Here is a 20,749-nt window from a genome sequence, read left to right on the forward strand (position 1 = left end):
TGGGGCCCTTCAGCGTGGTAGCACCGACCAAACTCTTTACAAGTCCACACTGCTTCACTGGGCACATTGGCACTGCAGGGAGGTAGCAAATATTGCCTCAAGGAGCTGGCCTTCCAGGTGGGGCTCATATGGACCTGGGGTCCAACCCACATGGGTCAGAGGGTATGGCTCTGAGGACTGGAATTGGCTACAAATTGCCTTTCCTTGCTACTTTCCTATTCTGCACTTTGGTTGTTTGTCACTCCCTGGGATGTAGCACCCTGCATATCTTTCTGATAGATCTGACTTGTACAAAAATATTGTGGGTGGGGCTGTACCTTGTTACTGCAGGTGGTGTACAAATCAGATACAAGTGGATCTGAACCCTGCTCCACCTCTTAGTCCTCCAGAGTCTGCTTCCAGGGTCAGCTGAGCGATTCTAGTTAACCTCACTATGAGGAAAACATAAGATAGTGCATTGCAGGTCCATTGTGTGGTGCTCAAACGGTCGGGAGGTGGGAATCACACATGTGAAGAGACTGAAGACAGTTGAGGACGTGGGACTATCTAGCTGGTTGCTGGCTCATGGGAGGAGGCAGAGGAGAGGGACCACAGGAGCCAGAGGCTTCCCTGCTGGAGATGGGCCTTGAACTGGGTCTGGACTGGTGAGTAAGATTCTACAGATGAACAACTTTACCTTTCATTTCAGTTTGGATTTTGGGTCAAAGTATTCATTTCCTGGAGGATCTGAGTGATTAGAGCAGGATTTTGTAATGATGGCTCAGACATCCTTTGTAAATCAGTTGCAGACTAGAAATATTTTTGAAATGGGGACTGCCTCAGCTGTTCTTGGGGTGGCTGCCTGTTCCTTGGCTTCCCAAAATTTCTTCCATAGGACTTTTGGAAGGAAAGAGAAGCCCCTTGGGGAAGAATTAGCTTAAGGGGACAAGTCTAGCATGGAGCAAGTGCCTGGCCTTAGCAAGCAGGCCCCTGTCTCTCTTGCCTTCTCCCACATTCTTCATCTTTCCTTTGCATTTCATGTCTTCTAGGTTGGATTTGGCTCAGTCTCTGGGACTCACTCAGCTGCAGGTGAAGACCTGGTACCAGAATCGCAGGATGAAATGGAAGAAAATGGTAAGAAAGGAAAGTTGGCCTAACCATGTGCCAATCCCAATGGGAAAAACTCTTAATACAGAGCTGTAGGAGGCAGGCAGGACTTTGGTGGTTTGGGCTGTGAGATGGGAAGACCTTTTGAGATGCTGGCTGGGAAGGAGTCAACTTGAACTTGACCTAGATTTCTTAACCCAACGGATATTCTTTTTGAGTTAGAAATCCAAGAACGATCAAAAGCCTCCTAGCTGCTAGTTTGAACCCCATCTGCTGACCTTGTCAAAGGCCTTGCTTCCTGTCTCACCAACAGCTAAGAATAGAAGTGTGTACCTTGTCCCCCTCCCTGTAGTGATAGAGAGCTCATGTCGTCCCTGCAATGCAGAGACCCTTACACTTGGGGGCAGCTAAGTTACTTGGGTAGCTAGCAAGTCTGCAGGAGTCTAGGCCTCCTTCCAAGATTCTGACTGTTGAACTTGTGACAGGGCTGGGGACAGACATGTCAACAACACTCAGGTTATTCTGAGGTGCATGACCTAATGACTACTGTTTCTGTACTATGGCTGTAGTGCTTTTTTGATAAATGCTCCCATCCTTGATTTTTAAATGTACTGAGAACAAATATCTCTACATTTTGTCTACATTTTGAAAGCAACTTGATTTCATTATTGTCTGCCCTTCTTTTCTTTTGGAAAGCACTTAAACTCAAATTTCCCAAAGCAGTTGACTACTTAATTTTCTATGAGGGTAGACACCAGTACAGGTGTTCCCTGACATGAGACGCCCCCCAGCCTCACCCACGCTTACTGACTCTTTCTGCTCCATATGGACCAGAACACCATGCCTTCCTCAGGATAGTTCAGTTTGCTAACATATCTGGTCACAGTTGTATTTTGTGGTATTGTAAAGACAGGAAAATGTCATCTTTCAACAATAAGCAATTTACAAGTTGGGACTTTCTTTGCTTATCCTTGGTACTGCCCAATAGTATTGAAAGGGAAGAATAAACTACATATTAATGGGCATGCAAGTGAATATTAATGGGAAAAATTAGAAAAAAAATCAACAAGCAGCAGTTCTTATATTCCCAGAAAGAAAATCCTGAGCAGATTCATAATCTCCTTTGGGGGATCCTGATTTGTGACGGCTGTTTTCAAATGGAGGTGACTTAGCTCAGGAGGCTGCTCACAAAGCAAGGCAGAGACACTAGTTGCATGGATAAACCACCACATGTGGTATAAATAAACAGAAAGAACATATTTTGTGTCTCCTGTGAGTCATGCCTTGTCCTGGGACTATGGGAAGTAATGAAATAAAATGTAACCCTAGTCTTCATGGAATTTATGACCTCGTTAGGAAATGCAGGCAGCAGAGGAGAGGACATTAGTATGAAGCCCTGGTTTTAGACTGACTGACCTCTTATGAGTGCAGCGGAGAGGTGCTGAGGAAGGTTGGGAGACAAGTTGAAATTGGAAGACCAATGAGATTCAGTGAAACAGCCAGCCACTGCAAACACTCCGCAGCGCTACGCACCTGAAACTCAGGGTGGAAAGCATTTGGGGGACTGTTCTCTGAAAGAACCAGACTGGGGAGTGAGGATTGCTGGGCCGCGTTCCCAGGCTCACCAGTCCCTGGCTGGCTTGGGGCAAGTCCCTTCAGAGCTCTCCGCAGAGGCTCCACCACCTACTCCAGCTTCGTCAGTCATCGTCATTGGAATCGGTGTCTCCTGAGCAGCAGAGGCATTGTTCAAATTGGTTATCAGTAATCTGCTCATGAGTCAGACGACTGAGGCACTGACAGCCCGGCCTTGCTGCTGGAACCGCCCAGTACCTGTAGGAAGACGCATGCGCCTTCGCCTCTGACGTCACTTGTTTTTCACCAGCCACTGTGCTGCTGACAGTTTGTGGGCTGGTTGGTAAATACTTATGGATACCAAATAAATCAAAATGGAAGTATCTCAGCAGAATTAACCTCAGAGAGTGTTCTGGGCCAACTAGATTCAGGAACCTTTAGGAAACACAAGAGGCAAGCTTTTCATTTCACACTAGTAATAATTCATAGCTTCATTAGGCAGTGCAGATGCAGAGACAAAGAACGAATCTGACTGTTAAAAAATACAATAAAAAAGGATGGACTTTATACTATGTAGAGAGACCAGGACAACTGTGGGATGATTTATGAGAGAGAGAGAGAGAGAGAGAGAGAGAGAGAGAGAGAGAGAGAGAGATTGATTCAGAATCAGGACAGAGAAGGGAAGAATTCACAATTCCCAGAAGAGGCACCACTTAAATGAGTTTTAGTGGATAAACAGAAATGTGCGTGATGAAAGTGGGAAGGAATTCAGGTAGGAAGTAGGGACAAGAGTCCTTGAGTGCACTTAGGCATTTCAAAATGGCAGGCGCTACCTGTGAGGGACTGTGTTCCACTGGGAATCTGGAACCTGACTGCCTTGGAACAGCAAGGCATTGTTGAGATTTGGATTGCTTCATCTGTTTTCCTGGTAAAACTCTTTCAAGGCTATCTCTTCAGGTACTGAGAGGAAAAGAAAAAGATAATTGGGTAATAAAGATGTCTCAAGGCTAGTAACCTAATTGGAACTGGAAAAAGATTAGCACTTGTTTCTCATACTTATTCACACGGCTGCCAACGACTACCTGCCAAAACCAAGATACCATCTTCAACTAGTTTTGACTGGTCAGCATTTGTAATCTATAGCGGGTTGGGTAAATTTACTCTTGCACATTAGATGGGACACTCACCCTCTATTCCATTTCTGTTGACATTAGCTCCAGTAGGATCCACAGGGTTTTGCAACAGGCTGAAAGCATCTTATTATGTGGTCTTGTTTCAGCTTTAAAATACAGTGAGATGATCCAAATGGATACCACATTCCTCTCCCACTTGCAGAATTTGTGTGGGCCACACACCTCCCACCATCATTATCTTGTGCACTGAAAGTCCCAGATAGCCGAGAATTCTGTGAAATCATTACCAATTACTATCTATGTAATCTTGGACAGGTTCCTTAACCTGTGGGTGCCTCGTATGGAAAATGACTAACATGTATCTTATAGAGTTGTTTTATCAACTGAGCTAATTTCTATAAAACATTGAGAACAGTGCAGGCCATGTAGGATGAAGCCAAGTGATGTTAGCTGGCATTATTATTGTTGTTATTTATCTATCCCCATAATCCATATCTTAAAAGAATACAACCTTTTGGAGGTTAACATAGATTAAACTGAAAAAAATTCTATGGGTTTCTGGGACCCTGAGCTATTCTCCTGGATAAGAGTAGTCCTGGGTGTTTGGCATTTGGGGTCCTGTTTGAAGTGTAACAGAGCATCCTGTTTTCGGGCTGTGACAATCAGCTAAGGTGAGCAGTAACGTTCTCGGAGGAGATTTATGCTGGAGCATCCAGACTTGTTTTTCTCAGCTTCATGGACCTTCCATCAGTTACATGGCCCATGCACTTCTAAAAAGCCACAGATAGGAAAAAGGAGCAAAAGGCATGCAGGTCAAGAGGCTACTGCTCAAAGTCTGCAGGGACGTGGGACAATTGCAGATAAGCGTCAGACACAGGAGAAGGAGTATTACATTTTCTGTGTCCCTTATGTATTGTACAGAATAAAATACTGTTAAAATGCTGTTAATGGGAGCTAATATTGAATTCGAATAGTTAAGGGTGCTGTGTTCAAATTCCAGCTCTTGACTTATTCTTTGATCCTGACAAGCCTTTTCTATCAGCTGTTTCCTGTCTCAGAAGGAAAGCAAGGAGAAGGTTCCCCTCTGCCCTGATATTCTCCACTCTCTAACCATACTGCTTGTCCCCCACCTAAGTACCGTTAAAAGGAAGCAAAAGACCATCTTCAAATCCTCAGTGGCAGAGATTTGAATGCCTTGCTCTAGAATTTGGAAGAAAACTGTCAGCAGCCAGAGCTAATAAAAGCAGATGGTGTGCTATGTGTTTCTCCAAGAAACAAAGAGAAGCATAGGATATCTGGTTCAGTGTGTGTCTGGCATCACTGGACCAAGGGGGCAAATCAGTTCTAGGAATAGCTGGGGAGGAGGACTCCTGGGCGGAGGGCTGCAGGGTGCACAGGAGTGTAGTTCCTGGTGCAGAGAGGTTGGAAGATAATTGCATGTCTCAGGTGTGCTTGGAAGCAGGGGCCAGAGGTTGATGTGGAAAGCAGCCAATAGTGTAGTTATCTCCTAATTATTGCTTGCACTGGAATGTTTTATTCCATTTAAAAATGGTCTGATTGTTTTGATTTCTTTTTCATGCGTAGGAAAACAGCCAGATGAGATCGATCCAAGTTGTGTGGGTGGTGTTCTCTAATTGCTGGGCTGGACTTTCTTTTGCCAATTAGGTGGCTTCCTTAGACCTGCCCTTTTAAAAACATGATTACTACATGGGGCAACTTACTTTTGTATAACCTCTTTCATACCCAGTGGAGCTGCTTTCAACAGGTAAATTCCATCTTGGCACACTCAGGCACTTTCAAAAGCCTGTGCTCAGACTGAAATCAAAATCAGATACTGACTTACCTGAAAAGGAGTGCAGGGACATCTTCTCCCCAGAGATGTTTTCTGTCAGCATGCATACCTTATAAAAAGTCTCTTCACAACTCTGTGTTAGCTCTTTAGGTGCATTCAAACAGACAGAGTGGATTCTAAAAGGAGATGTTTATTGGAGAACATACGGTTTTCCTCATACTTGTACACAAAAATTAATCCAAAATTTATGATAGAGCTAAATGTAGAAACTAAAATTATAAAAATCTTAGAAGAAATCATGAATAAATATTTATAATATGAGATTAGACAAACTTTCTTTGATATGACACTGATGGCATAAACAACAACAAAAATCAAATTGAACTTCATGAAAATTGTAGTCTTGTGTACTGTGAAGGAAGTCACCAAGAAAGTGAGAAGGCAACCCATAGAATGGGAACGAATAGTTACAAAGCTTATATCTGATAAGGAACATTTAAAAATATTTAAATAACTCTTAGAACACACTAAGAAAGAGATAGCCAGCTTTAGAAAGGGTAGGAAAGGATTCGAATAGACATTCTTCCAAAGAAGATATACAACTGTCCAATAAGCACATGAGAAGATCCTGAACTTGATTAGTCATCAAGGAAATGCAAATGAAAATCTCAATAAGAGACCACTTTGCAACCACTGGGATGACTATAATCAACAGGTCATAACAGCAAGTGTGGTGAGGATGTGGAGAGCTAGAATCTGTGCACACGGTTGTTCGGAATGAAAAATGGTGCAGCTGCTCTGGAAAAACAGCCCTGAAATGTTAATATTGTTAAGCATAGAGTTTTGGTATCATTCAGCAATTCCATTTTTGGGTGTATACCCACGAGAAGTGAAAGCAGGAACTGGAACAGATATTTGCATACCCATGTTCATTCTATCATTATTCACAATAGAAAAAGGTAGAAGTGACCTGAGTGTCCATCAACAGAAGGAGGAATAAACAAACACAGTATGTGACTAAAACCAAAAGTCCTTTGCTTATACACAGTGCAATAGACGAACTTGAGAACGTTCTGCCAAGAAAAAGAAGTCAGTTACAAAAGTCCGCATATCAACTCTTTTCTCTTTCTTTCTTTCTTTTTTTTTTTTTTTTTTTTTTTTTTTGTATTTTAGGGAAGAGTCTACAGGGTGTTCAGGGTCTCACTGCTAGATAGGACTTGTAGAGATCTGCCTGTTTACAGCCTCCCAAGAGCTGGGATTACAGAAACACACCACCACCACCACACCCCAGTTGTGTCTCAGCACCCTGGGGGCAGGGCAGGCACAGCAGGCCCTGGGAATCGAGCCCCACTTTAATCCGCTGAGCTTTTTGCTCCGCCCAAGTCCACATATCAAATGATTCTATTAATATGAAATGTCCAGGATAAGCAAATCTGTGAAGAGAAGAGACAGAATTGATGGTTGTCTAGGGCTGTGTTCAAGAGGGGGAGGAATGCAGAGTACCGCTGACGGGCACGGAGTTCCTATTGGTGGTGACGAAAGCATTCTAAAGTCGCATTGCGTAGGAGGTGACCGACTTGGTGACTGCACCAAAAGTTACCACACTGTGCACTTGAGACAGCTAAACTGTGTGAGGAGTGAATTACAGCCCAAAGCTGCTCTGTAGAAGCACTTGTGGTTTGATAGGTTGCTGTACTCACTCTTAAAATTCAACGTGTGGAGGAACTCTGCTGTTCTTGAAGAAAAGAGACATTGTCAGTAGATATTACTGACTGCCTAGAAAGTTTATTGGAAATAGATTTTCCTAGGAGAGATACAGAATTTGTCTTCCAGGAACTTCCGTATGACTAGGGGAAATAACGTGAGCAACTGTAGTGCTGCAGTTTGTGTCTGGAATGTTCCTTAGAGACCCATGTTTAAAGGCTTGGTCCTCAGCTTGATGCTGTTGGAAGGTGATGGGTCTTTAAGAGGCAGAGCCTAGTAGAAGGGAGTTAGGTCACTGGGCATGGACAGCATCTGCCCTTTCCTGTCTCCCTCTCTCCCTTTGCCTCCTGGTCACCACGAGGTGAGCAGCTTCTTTTTCACCATACTCTTCCTACTATGATATACTGACTCGGTGCAAGCTCCAAAGCAATAGACGAAGTGTCAACAAACTAAAACCTCCTAAAATATGAACCGGAATAAAGCTTTCCTCCTTCTAAACTGACTTATGTTAGGCATTTTCTTACAGAGATGTAAAGCTGACTCATAGAGTAAAAGGAACAGAGATCTCTCTCACTCCTCAGTCTCTGTTGACTCCAGGTCCTTCTCACTAGCTGCCGAGAAAATCAACTACATCAAGCCAGGTTTTGGGAAAAAGTACTGTCTGTTACATTCCAAAATAAAACATTAAATAGAAAAATTTACCCTTTTCTACATGAGGGATTCTTGTGTAGAGCACAAACTGGGTTAACAAATGTGCAAGACCTTCGACATCAGCAAAGGCCACTTGGGGTGCAGTTCTTCTGCTTGCTTTGTGTGTCCCTTCAACTCTTTGGAAATGTTAATTAGAAATGTTGATTTGTTCCATCGCAGTTATCAAATACCTGCTGCATGCAGAGACTCAATGGGAGAGGCAGGCAAGCAAGCATGCAGAGACAGCTTTTAATGAAAAACTCCTAGGGCACATGCAAAGAGAACTGGACTGTCATAGGGAAGCAAGCCAGGATTCCAGGAGAAGCCAGGCGTGTTCTAAGTTGAGGAAATCTGCCAGTCAGAAACTCGTCTAGCCCTCTCACATATACTACCTGCTGGCTACCCTCAACTCACCCTGTGAGATTTCTATCTTCATGTTTCAGATCAGAAAACTGAGATGGCCTCTTTAAAGGACTTTCACACAAACAAAGCTGATAAATGTCAGAAACTATTTTCCTGACTCTCAGCATTAGGATGCTTTTTACCATATTTTATTACTTCTTTGAACAACACAAAATGATATTTTTATAGCTTCTTTTTTTCTGATATTAGAAACACTTATACACAATCCTTGTTGAAAATTTATAAAATACACAAAGAACACAAAAAGATAAAAAAGTTTTCCAAGATCTAAGCACTATAAGCTGTATAGTTGTCTAATGTATAGTTGTGTGATGTATAGTTGTCTAATGTATAAATTAGACTCTGTTAATAGACCGCCTTTTGAAAAAATATACAATCAGAGCAAATTAAATTCAGTGGCTAGGTTAAATGATGATCTTATGGGGAATTGTGGTCTGGTTCTCATCCAGTTTGGTTTTTGACCAGAATCATGGAAAGAATTAAGTTCATGAACTGAAGCACCACTATATTTGTAAGATTTTCAGTGTCTTTAGACACCCTCCTATGTAATAGTATGATGATTATCAAATATTCTTTCTTTGAGACATACTATAATTGTCTACCCAGTTACATGGCTACACTCTAGGGTACCCCCCCAAAAGAATCTTTTGCTATTATAACTGATAATGTAGTGAACATTTTGAACTTAACTTTTCTTTCAGTCTTAAGTGCCATTTTAGAATTTATGCTAAGGAATTTCCATGTCAAAAAGGTTTCATATTTTGGGCTTTTGATTTGAATTCTCAGATAGTCTTAAAAAGGTTGTATTAATTATACTTTTATATTAGGGTATAATTGTTTTCCCTCTTGCCATAAACATTGTCCTTTTAACTTGTCAACATGACTTAAAACATTAATGTTTTAAGTTTTATTTCTTATTGAATTATTTATTTGGGGGACATGCAGGGACCCACGATGGAGCTATATCCACAGCCCCCTGAAGTTGTTTTTCCTGTGTAGGTGATCATGTTAATAACTGCCCAAGTTAGGATATTGACTAAAAGTACATGAAGCCCGAAAGTAGACCACAGGAGAGGATCACTCTAAAAATGTTTTGCCAGATCCTGTACCATTGCTTGTGGGAAGGAAGGTTTAGATGCTGTGTGAAGTTGTATGGAGAGTGGGAAAATGATGGAAAGGAGTTATTTCTTAGATTCTGTAACATTTTTTTTTCTCAAATAGGTTCTTAAAGGTGGACAGGAAGCACCCACAAAACCTAAAGGTCGTCCCAAGAAGAACTCCATCCCTACATCAGAAGAGATTGAAGCTGAAGAGAAGATGCACAACCAGGCCCAGAGTCAGGAGGGCCCAGAGCTCTTGCAGGGATCTGAAGAGCCCTGTGAGGCGCAAGAACTAAAAGCATGTGATGTTCCCTTGGAAGTGGCAGAGCCGCCAGGCCAGCCCCAGGAGCTGCCAGGAGCCTCTTCCAAACCACCGCCATTAAGCTAAAATAAAACTCTTGGGGGGAAGGGGAGACTGGGAAGAAGGAAAAAGTGAAGGCAGAGAGACCAGGGTGAGAAACACCTCTAACAGCCAGGCCAGCTTGCCTCTCTCCCACCCACTGTTCTCAGCGGCACCTTCATTGGAAGCATCTGAAGAAGACTTGCTTGTCTCAGACTGTCCTCTTCCTGGAAGGCTGCGTAGTAAGCCATACATGCCCTTGATTGAGAGAGACAGTGCCTTGAGCTCCTGCCCCCCAGGGTGACAGCTGCAGGGCTGGATAGACACGGCACACTAGCCTGCAGAAGGTCTCGCCCAGCTGCTCCTTGACCCTGGGCAGCCAGTGGTTAAAGCTGGCTAGAGAGGAGGAGGTGCTTGGACAGCCTGCCCAGGCTCCTGGCTGACTCAGCACTTATTTCTATAGTTTTAAAAGAATTTAATGTTTTGGGGGGTTTTTTGTGGGGGGAGGAGGAGTGGGCAAGCAAAAGAGTTGGAGGAAGGGAGGGATAAGTTCTTAGAAATGTTTCTGGGTAACATTGTTTGTTTGTTTGGAGACATGTGTGCCTTTGTACCCGTTATGATAAGATGGTCAGGTGACCAAGAATTGATAAGCTTTGTTTTTCTTGCTTCTTTTAGTTACCCTCCCTGAAGCTGCCAATGCAGATATGTTAAGATAACTTTTATTTTTTAATTAAAAATAAATCTTGCAAAAGGGTTGAATGTTGTTTCTTCTGGGGGTGGGGTGTGTGTGTGTGTGTGTGTGTGTGTGTGTGTGTGTGGTGTGTCTCTAACTCTCCTGAATGCGTTCTATGGGAAGAAACCAGAAAGACAGCTAGGCTCCCTGATCCTTCTTGCCTCATCTACAAAACAAAAGCCTGGGTCAGGCCACCTGAGCCCTGGTGCCAGGAGCCTTGGAACTCAGTGTGGGGACAGGCTTGAGGAAGAGGCAGTGCATCCACTCGCCTCACAGGCAGCTGCGCTACATTCTGAGCTTCCAGCTCTGACAATACTTTTTAAGAGAGGAAATGTGGGGGCCGGGGAGATGGCTCAGCGGAATAAGCGCTTCGCTGGCAAGGGCCTGAGTTCAATCCCCGGTTCTGCAAAAAAAAATAAAAAATAAAAAAAAAAATAAAAAAAAAATAAAAAATAAAAAAAAAAATAAAAAAAAAATAAAAAATAAAAAAAAAAATAAAAAAAAAATAAAAAATAAATAAATAAATAAATAAAAATAAAGTAAAATAAAAGAGGAAATGTATGTGTAAGCTCCCAAAGTCAAACTTCATGAAAAGAAGTCATGCTTCTGTACTGTCTTCTTACCCTATATCTTATAGGTAATCATTTTTTTGGTTCCTTATTTATCCTTCCACTTTTTTATGAAATATCCATTTGGACAGAAGACGGGCTCTGGAGCTTTTGCAAAAGAAGGTTTGAGAACAACTTGGTTGAATCTACTTAGTAACTTTAACATTAAAAGCGCTATCCCAGCTTGCAGTACACCTTGGGCTAGATTGTGTGCCTAGCATGTGTGAGGCCCTGGGCTTCATCCCAAGCACTGCAAAAGGAACAAGAAAAGGAACAAGAAAAAAAAAAAGTAAAAACAACAGCCTATTTTTTAATAACACCGGGAAAGATGTGGGCACCGACATTTCCGAAGGGAAGACTGTCTCCCGCCGCCCTCCCTCCTCCCTGTCCGGTTCTCATGGGCTCTGGCTCCGAGGCCTGATTTCCCAGGGGTCACCTTGGGGTTGTTTCCATGATGCCATGAAGGATAGAGTGCCCAATTAGTGGATGCCAGTCACTCACTGCGCAGACGTTCTGCCAAGTGGAGGCATGGAGAACACCAACCAGATTTAACAGGGACCTCGACCAAGAGGCAGAACCTGTTACTAGTGCTGTAAAACAATCATATAATTCATTTCAGAGTTAAACAGGAAATCTCTGCATGCTTTCAATCACCTGGCTGCCTGCTTCTCCTCCTTAATGCGGACAATCAGAGAGGGACTGGAGTTTGGACATGGCCACAGCAGTGCTTCCGTCCCCTTTGCTGTTGGGCCCCAAAAAGAGAAAGCAGCCTTTCTCTTAGCTCTCGTGAATAGACAAAGGAGTTAAGGACTTGGCCTCTGAGAACCAGTTTGCACAGACCACACCTCACTGCCTGTGCAAGGTTGTTTGTGCTGAGGGTGCAGAAAGATCTCTCCCTCACCTCTAGCCTACCCCGCAGTACGATTTCATGGCCAGACTACCAGGTGGTGTCACAGTGAGGCAGCGTATATACAATGGCTGAGGACAGCAGGTGGCTCTGTGCCAGGTTCGTCCCATGTTGCAGGAGCTGTTCTGTCCCATTCATCCTGCCCCAGAGAGGCCTTCTGTTTGGATGCTGGCTTCCTGGGATGAGCTTTGGTCTCTTTTTCTGAGCTCTCATGGTGTCTGGTAGTGACTGTCACCGAACAGAACCTTGTGCACACGCACACTTGCTAGTGCGGCTGAGTACTGGCTCCAGGTTCTTGACATTCAGGTCTCACTCCATGGCCTGTCCTTTTGGGTTTGTTTCTTGCTCCTCGGGGTTGAAGATACTTTACTGGTGAATTTAAGACCTGAGATTATCTTTCCTTGTGTTCTGGAGGGCCCAGCCTAAGGTTCTGTCCCTTTGTAAGCCTCCAGCCTATTCTCCAGACTCAGGTTGCATGGATTTGCCCAGTGATTCAAACAGGGACCAGGCTTGGTCTTTAAAAATAATCTTGGGCACTGGATTTAGGGGTTGGATTTAGCCCAGCACCTTGCATATGTTAGGTAAGTGCTTGACTGCTGAGCTTCATCCTCAGCCATGAATATTTTAAATTGGCAAATAAAAGTTTTACATATTTAGGTGTCATGAAATGTGTACATGTTATGGAACAGCCTTATCAGGCAAATTTGTGCATCACATACTTAATCATTTATTTTTTGTGGTGAGAACACTAAAATCTACTCTCTTAGTGATTTTTCAGTGCGCAGTATGTTTATAGTTATCTTGTGCAACAGATCTCTTGAGCACATTCCTCTTTCCTAACCTGAATTTTGTATTCTGCAGCCAGCAGCTCAATGCTTGCTAGGCAGTCTGTACACTCTCACCTCCCGGCCTCACTGCAGTCTCTGGTGAAAACGATCTACCTCTATTTCTGGGTGGTCAACTCTGAGCTTGCGGGAAACCAAACTGGATTTTTTTGGATCCTGATACAGAGACACCTTGGCCTCTTCTGTTTAGTAAGGTCTCTCCTTTAGGAGACTGGGAGAAACACTGTATAGAGGGGACAGCGAATCTGTCATGCAAATGCTGCTGGCTTGTAATGATTAAAGCCCAGATGCTGATAACTGCTTTTCCCAGCTTTCTGCTGTGGCGTTCTTGCATATTCCCTGTCTCTGAGGGGAGGTTCAGATCTCAATACGAGAAGATATAGAGCTCACTCTACTCTCATAATGATTAATATTGCAGCTACAAGTGCCACGATGCATCTGACTGTGCCCAAATTAGGGAAGAAAAAAGTGACATGCTGATTGATCCCTTGAAATCTCTCCTTCCCATGCATACAGCCTCCTCAAAGCCCACTCCTACTGAAATCCCAGCTATCATACTTGATGAGAAGGTGTCTATAAAACATGAGCTCCTCTTCTCCACTCATTGGCCATTAAATAAAATGTCCTCTCCATCCCCAGAACTGCTTCCTCATGTGCGTGTGGAACCAAATACAAGAAGACCTGCAAATTTGGTAAATGGTATTGAGCAGAAAACCCTGCAAGTTGGATAGCAAAGTGAGGTTAATGTTTTTCTTGGGTCCTTGCAGTTGCTCTCGAGTCATGCTGAGAGCCAAGCCCAGGGGATGATTCACTGTTCCCTGCAGCCCTCATCATTAGGGTGTCCTCATACTTTGTGATGGAACCACAGTTAGTCTTAGTATGGGAATGCTGATGGCTTCCCTGACTCAGCTCCCACATGGGCATCGTTTCTGTTAGAGCACAAAGGAAACCTGGAGCAGGTCCCAGACTGTCCACAGCATCCCAGGTCACCCATCTAATCATGGGCTTGTGTTCTGGGCACTGGGCACTCCAGATTGCTCAAAGGTCATCGGCAAGAATTTGCTAAGACACAACACTCAGCCCTCAGTAACCAAATGAGTGCTATGGTATAAGCCATGAGTCTTCAAACTAGGCTGAATAGATGAAAAACCAGCATTAAGCAGGGAAGCTTTGAGTTTTTCTAGAACTGCCTTCAAGTTGAGGTCTGAGTTCAATGTGAGCCTTTCTTCCCACCGTAGAGTACTTAGAGTTGACCATCGTTTCATGACCTTTCAATTTCCTTCTGTTCAGCTTCATCCCTTGCCCCATGAGGCAGGCCTGGGTTATAACTGAACTAGGGGTCTGGGCTCCATCCTTAACGGAAATAGTGCTTTGTCAGCTGGCCTGGGTGTCCACCCAGCATAGATGCAGCAGTCACTCCATTACTTGCATCTGCCTTAAATGCCATCCTGGGCCTCCCCCTACTCTCTCTCCTGCCCATGTCCATGACTAGGTTATTTTCTCATCCTTGGAAATTTTCTGTGCATGTCCTTCAGTTTCATCCCTAATTCCACAGGAAACTCCATTTTCAGGCTCTTGAGGCAGTTTGTGCTTGTATTGCCTAAAGCTCTGAGTGCCATCTTTACGTAAACATCTCCCTTCAGGGCCACACTGCTCGCTCCTCCAATGCACAGAGGTATCTATTCCTCCTCTTGGGCTCTTTGAAGTCAATGTGCTCTCTGTCCAAAAGACAAAGTCCTTCCCCTACCCACATTGCCACTCTTCCTCACACCTTTTGACGTCATACTCTGAAGTCACCTCTTCCCTAATTAACTTCATCTCTTCTCCGGTCCAACCTGTTCACTCCTCTCTCACCTTTCCTCTTAATGCACCTTTTGTAACTACCACTGTGGTTCTGCCATTTTTCCAAAGAGGACACAGATTCCTTTTGTTTCCCTAATAGAGTATGAATTCCTTGAGGCTGTTGTTCAGCTCATGTGTTCTCAGTTCTTTTTCTCTGCAGAGGTCTACAAAGGCCTAAGGATTCTGGTTTCCTGATGATTTATATCTTGGAGGGCTGGAAGTTTGTGCTTTCTGTAGTTAGGTAGGTAGAGCCCACTGTAGTGAGCCTTGAGGCCCCCAGTCATAAGCACCTCTTCTGATCTTTGGCCACCACCAGAGCAGCATTCATTGTCCTAGGGCAACAGGGTGGCCAAAACTTCTCATCAGAGACAAGAAGGAGCTGGACCCAAACAGCTCTGCTGTCTGCTAAGTGCTCTCTGTCTCCAGTGGAGCATTGCTGGGCCAGTTTGCCCAAGGGAAGCTGTGTGGCCAGAGAGTCATATTGGAAAGCCCTTCAGGACATGGGGCAGTTTACTGCCAATTATACAAGCTCCTTCTGAGAAAGACATTCAAAGGGCTCTGAAGAAAAAGCCCTTGTAAGATTTTCCCTAAAAGAGGTCCAGAGCAGTGTTGCAAGCGACAGCCCAAGGAGGTCATCTCTACTGAGGCCTTTGTCTAAAACAAAAATTAAAATCTTGTCTAGATCAAAGTGATCTGGTGACGGATGGCAAGGCTAGCTTGGCCTGTGACATTAAGAGGCGGTTTACTGCAGGTAAATTCCTCCTGAAGTGGCTGGAGGGGCTAGAGCAAGAGGTTCAAGATGTACCCAAGACACTGTTTTGCGGATTGGAACCACATCTTCAAGCTGGGGTGGACATCCTTTCTGTTTTGCAGAATGGAAAACTGGAAGAGACATTAGTGACTTGAGACCTCCAGGTCCCCAAGGCCTGTCAGGGTTGGAAGCCAGAGTGGGCAGGGCTTCCTGTAGAGCCATGAGTAGCCTTCACACAGTTCAGCCAGCAAATATTTCTTCAAAATTTAGTTTGCACCTGGTCCTGTGTTAAGACTGGGATGGAGGGGCACAGAGGGAGGGGAAGAGAGAGGATGAAGCAACACATCTTGGCCCTCCAATGAGCTAAAAGCTCTGGAGAAATGAATAATCTAGTGAGTGTGGGGATGGAGTCAGGGAGTCCAGCCAGAGTTTCATGACATTTACATCTTGCCTGACTCTGTGAGATAGCATTATTTCTGGGCACAGAAGGTAATTCATAGAAGACATATCTCTAAGCATGTCCTCATCAGGCCTGCCCTGCTGAGAGAGGGTTAATGTCCTAGGTAGGCCCCTTGTGCACCTGGAAAGGTGATTAACAGAAGAACAACAGTGTTTGTTAAATTCAATCAAATATGCCTCTAACCCCAGATTGTCTCCCAAATGCTGGGTGGAGGGTGGTTTGGGATGGGCAGAAAGATCCTGGCAATGCCATTTATAATCTAGGTGTGGATCCTGAGGAGAAGGTAGCGCAGCACCAGGCTGGCTTTGCTTCAACGCAGTTTGTCCTTGCCTTCCCTTGCTAATTCCTTTTCTATCACCAGGTATTCCCCATTGTGGAGGTGACCTCCACTGGGCTGCGCTGTGTGGTTGTGTCCTCCTCTTGCATCTCCAGGTCAGTCATGGCCAGGAGGGGCCAGGTGGACACTGCCTGCTGAGGGGCCATGTAAATCACCATGACAGGCTCCTTTCATTCCCACCAGCCTGCCTCCTTTCTTTCCCAAGCCCTCTCCCTTCTGTTTATTTTTGTTGTGGATTTATTAGACACACAGTTAAGCGCCCATTTATTTCTGTGAACTGTCATCATGCCTGCTCCATGAATAAGATCATTCACTGACAAAACCCTTTAAACATTTTTGTAAAAGAAGGTGGGGGAAAGGAGAGGCAAGGAGGAGGAAACAGTGCCCCAGGTCAGTGAGGAGGCCAAGAATAACTGAAACCCAAGCAGCAGCCGCTCCTGCAGCTCAAGAATGCAACAAGGGCCCTCAGAGTTGCCTCGCGTTTACCCTGTTCATCAAGACATGTGTCATCTCTCCTGAAGGATCTGGGGTCTAGAGTTCATTCCTTTGTCTGGGCTGCTGGGGAGCACACAGTCAGGGGCAGGCTGAGTGGCTGCCACACACCTGTTTAAAACGGTTGCCAAGAACCTCAGGGCATGTCAGGCCGAGTCCTTGCCCCCTTGGGATTCGAAATGAACTTCCTTGATCCAAATCCAAACCATCCCAATTCTTCGGAGCTTTGCTTCTTCAGGTGGCCTTTTCTCCCCAGCACCTGGTTCCTTAAACATGCAAATTGCTCAGCGGAAAGTAGCAATTTCCAAGTTCAGTGTCTTTTTAATGCCTCATGACTACACACCAGGCGCTTCTTTCCATCATCACATTAATTCACTTAGCAGCGTGATGAAGTTGGTGCTAACACTGCCTTCATCTCAGAGGTGGGGCCACTGAGACTTACTGCAGTTAGTAGCTTGCACCACTGTTTACTCTCTCGTCCTCTCACTTAGCCAGGGCTGACTGACAAAGGAGGCTGAGCTGGCTGACCCTGATCTCACAGCAAGGCATGGGTTTCATGCAGAAGCACAGTAACAGGACTGTGTCCTCCCTGCGTTAGGGATGTGGTCATACACACCAGCAGGGGAGGGATGCAAGGGGAAGCTGCTGAGCACGGTGGATGCTGCCTTGAAAGCTGCAGGAAGGCTGCACTCCAGCTGCAGACACAGATGCTGCTGCTTCTCCACACTTTTTGGAGTCATTTCCGGGACCTCAGCAACCTTAGTGGCCTGACCTTACTTTTGCTCCTCAGCAGGCCTGGAGCTAACCTTCCTTTCCTAGATCCTCCTCTACCTGCTCCTGGTTTTGGTTTCTCTTTCAGATATTTATGTCACTTCATTGTCACATTGTTTTACTTTGTGTTCAATGCAAATGAAGTCTGTAGTATGAAAAAAATTGCTATGAATAAGGCACAATTGCTAGCACAATGTACAATCAAAACAGATATTTCAAAAGCAACTCTAAAATGAGGAGTGTTTTCTGACATACAAAAGCTTGAGATATGTTGGGGCTGATCATTGTGTATGGCTTTCTAAGGACTGCAAACTTTGGCTTTTACTATCAAGGCTACTGTGCCTGTCTGGACATGGACATACTAGTGAGTGGACACAGGAATAAAAGACTTCAATGAAAAAAGGGGGGCTGCTGGCCAGATAGCTCAGTAGACTAAAGTACCTGCTTAGGCACAGCCCATCAGCTGGGGTTTGATTCCCAGCTTGCTGTGCTGGCCCCACCCCTGGGACATGCTGTGATGACTGAGACTGGGAGTGGTGGCATGCGCTTATAATCCCAGCACTTGGGAGGCTGAAAACAGGAAGATCACTACAAATCTGAGCTATATAGTGAGAACCTGTAGACCCTGTACTAAGTACACTGAGAGAGAGAGAGAGAGAGAGAGAGAGAGAGAGAGAGAATTCAGTCAATGAATATTTCTAAGATAAAAAGCTTCTGGACTCAAAAGTAGCACTGAGAAACTTACTTTCCAGAGCACAGCCAGCTATAGATTAGTATCAGATCCTAATTATTTAAAACTCCAGTTACAGATTACTCAAAGGTAGCTAGCTAGCTGTGTTTATAATGGTCAGTTAAAATAGTGACTAAGGTGCCCTGCCCCTAGCCAATGCTGCCCTTCATTTGGGCCAACTCATGTGGCAAGCCAAGTGGACCCTAGAACTGTGTATCCTGACACCAACGGATGCTACCCCCACTCCTGAGGTGTCTGCAGCACAGGGCAACAGAAGTGATGACCAACAGACTGACCGGATGGAGGAAGACATCACCACCCAAGAGGAGGGTTTCCAGTCAGGACCCCACAGAGACTAAGTGAGAGATAGCCTTGGGAGACAGGCTAGGAGAAGGTGAGAGTGAAACAGAGATCCTTCCTTCCCCCGCCCCCCACAAAGCACCAGATAACACCTGGAAGATCACATAAGGCCTGCATTCTGTGATGGGAGGCTGGGTTTAGGGGATGCATTGTTAATGGAGAAGGCATTTACTTTGCCTAGTGTTATGTTTATGTCTAGAGCTCTGGCACTGCTGCTATACCCAGTAGAAATGAAGCAGTCTGAAGTACTCTAGGTCAATAGATAGGTGGCCTGTGTTCACTAAAATCATCCTCTTTGTTCTGTTTAGGGGTTCCCAAGGTCTGTTAATATCCTGTTAACTTCTGATGTCATTGTCACTGAATTTACTGCTATAACCTAAATAATGTAGTAGTGGCACTTCTCTCTTCCAATATCTGCATTACCTGTGGGTCATAAACAATGAACCATGGATACACACATGCATGGCATCATAGGAAGTCAGCGGGACAGGAGACCTCCAAGCTCTCCCAAAGCTCCTGAGGCAGGTCAAGGGGGCACAAATGGAGCAGAAAGCAAGTATGAAGTAGCAGAACTACAAAAAACCTATGAGAGACTTTTGTAGCTAAATGGATGCAGCTAGAGACTCTATTGGTAAGTGAAATAAGTCAGATCAACATGTACGAACACTGGATTATCTCGCTAGTGTGAGAACCTAAAAGAGTAATGAACGCCTGAAGGATAAAACAGTTACTGTGAAAGGGAAAGGAAATGTTCAGTGGGAGGGAGAAACTGGGATGAGGAAAAGAATGAATCAAAGAAGGGAAAAAGTCATATCTAGGTATATATACAGAATAGTTTGGAAAATTCTGCTGTTGATTTCTGCTGATCTTTTGATAGGAGCAGTTAATGCTTAGAATTTTTTTTACCCTAATTATTTTCCTCTTTTCAATTGTTTATAACTTTTTTTATTTTAGGGAAGGGTCTACAAGGTGTTCAGGTCTCACTACTAGGTCAGACTCGTTTTGATCCACCTGTTTACAGCCCCCCAAGAGCTGGGATTACAGGCAGGTGCCACCACTCCCAGTCTCAATTGCTGTCTCAGCACGCCCCAGGAGTGGGGCTGGAACCGCAGGTTCTTTGTTATTTTTAATTATTTTTCTTTACATGAATCTTAAATGTTTATATCTGGTAATATGAACAACTATTTTGAGCATAGCATCATGTAATACAGCAACTATTGTTGAATTCCTATTACTAAGTTTAGTGAAATTTTGTATCATTTCTAACACTTTTTTAATATCTCTATTTTGCATTCTTTTTTTAGCCTATAAAAGAGATGAAGAAACTTGATGAGTTCAAAGGGAAAATAGCTGGGGAGACGGCTCAGGAGAATAAGTGCTTGTCTGGCAAGTGCAAGGGCCTGAGTTCAATCCCCAGTTCTGCCAAAAAAAAAAAAAAAAAAAAAAAAATTATATATTCAAAGGGAAAATGAACCAAAATTGCATGGAACTAATTCTTAAAAAATTGGAACTGACCAAAATGGCTCAAAATATGAATGACAAATAAATGAGAGATAAAGAATTCTTAAGAAGATATCAGACAGAAATAAAAAATGTATAGAATTCATAAATTGCATAAATGATCAATGTGAAAACAGAGTGTCTGAAGCTGAGGACACAATGGCAAATTACTCAAGTACTTTACGATGGCAAAGTACCCAAAGAAGCCATGAAAAGAACAAAGGGCCATCCAGCATCCAGTAGGTGACGCTAAAAACGCCATCCTAAGGCTGACTGGAGCTGGAGAAAAGTCAGAAATTAACACAGATGGAATTATTAATATGTTCATAGAAATCACAGCAAAAAGTCCCCCAAATATGAAAAAAGGAACATACAAAGAAGCAAGGTGGGGGCTGGGGAGATAGCTCCGTGGAATAAGTGCTTGCCTGACAAGTGCAAGGTCCTGAGTTTGATCCCTGGTACCACCACCAAAATAGAAGAAGAAAAAGAAAGAAGAAGAAAGAAGAAAGAAGAAAGAAGGAAGAAGGAAGAAGGAAGAAGGAAGAAGGAAGAAGGAAGAAGGAAGAAGGAAGA

General features: G+C 44.1%; 1 protein-coding gene across 1 annotated transcript in view; it reads left to right on the forward strand.

Moving 5' to 3' along the window:
• Positions 1–10,581, forward strand: part of Barx2 (BARX homeobox 2) — an 80,925-nt gene extending 70,344 nt beyond the window's left edge. The window contains exons 3-4 of the mRNA XM_004641416.2: positions 1,029–1,113; positions 9,622–10,581. Coding sequence (XP_004641473.1) covers positions 1,029–1,113; positions 9,622–9,888 — 352 coding nt within the window. The 3' untranslated portion in view covers positions 9,889–10,581. The remainder of the gene's footprint in view (positions 1–1,028; positions 1,114–9,621) is intronic.
• The last annotated feature ends 10,168 nt before the right edge of the window (positions 10,582–20,749 follow it).

Source organism: Octodon degus, unplaced genomic scaffold, assembly GCF_000260255.1.
Source record: "Octodon degus isolate 3935 unplaced genomic scaffold, OctDeg1.0 scaffold00136, whole genome shotgun sequence".
Taxonomy (NCBI): domain Eukaryota; kingdom Metazoa; phylum Chordata; class Mammalia; order Rodentia; family Octodontidae; genus Octodon; species Octodon degus.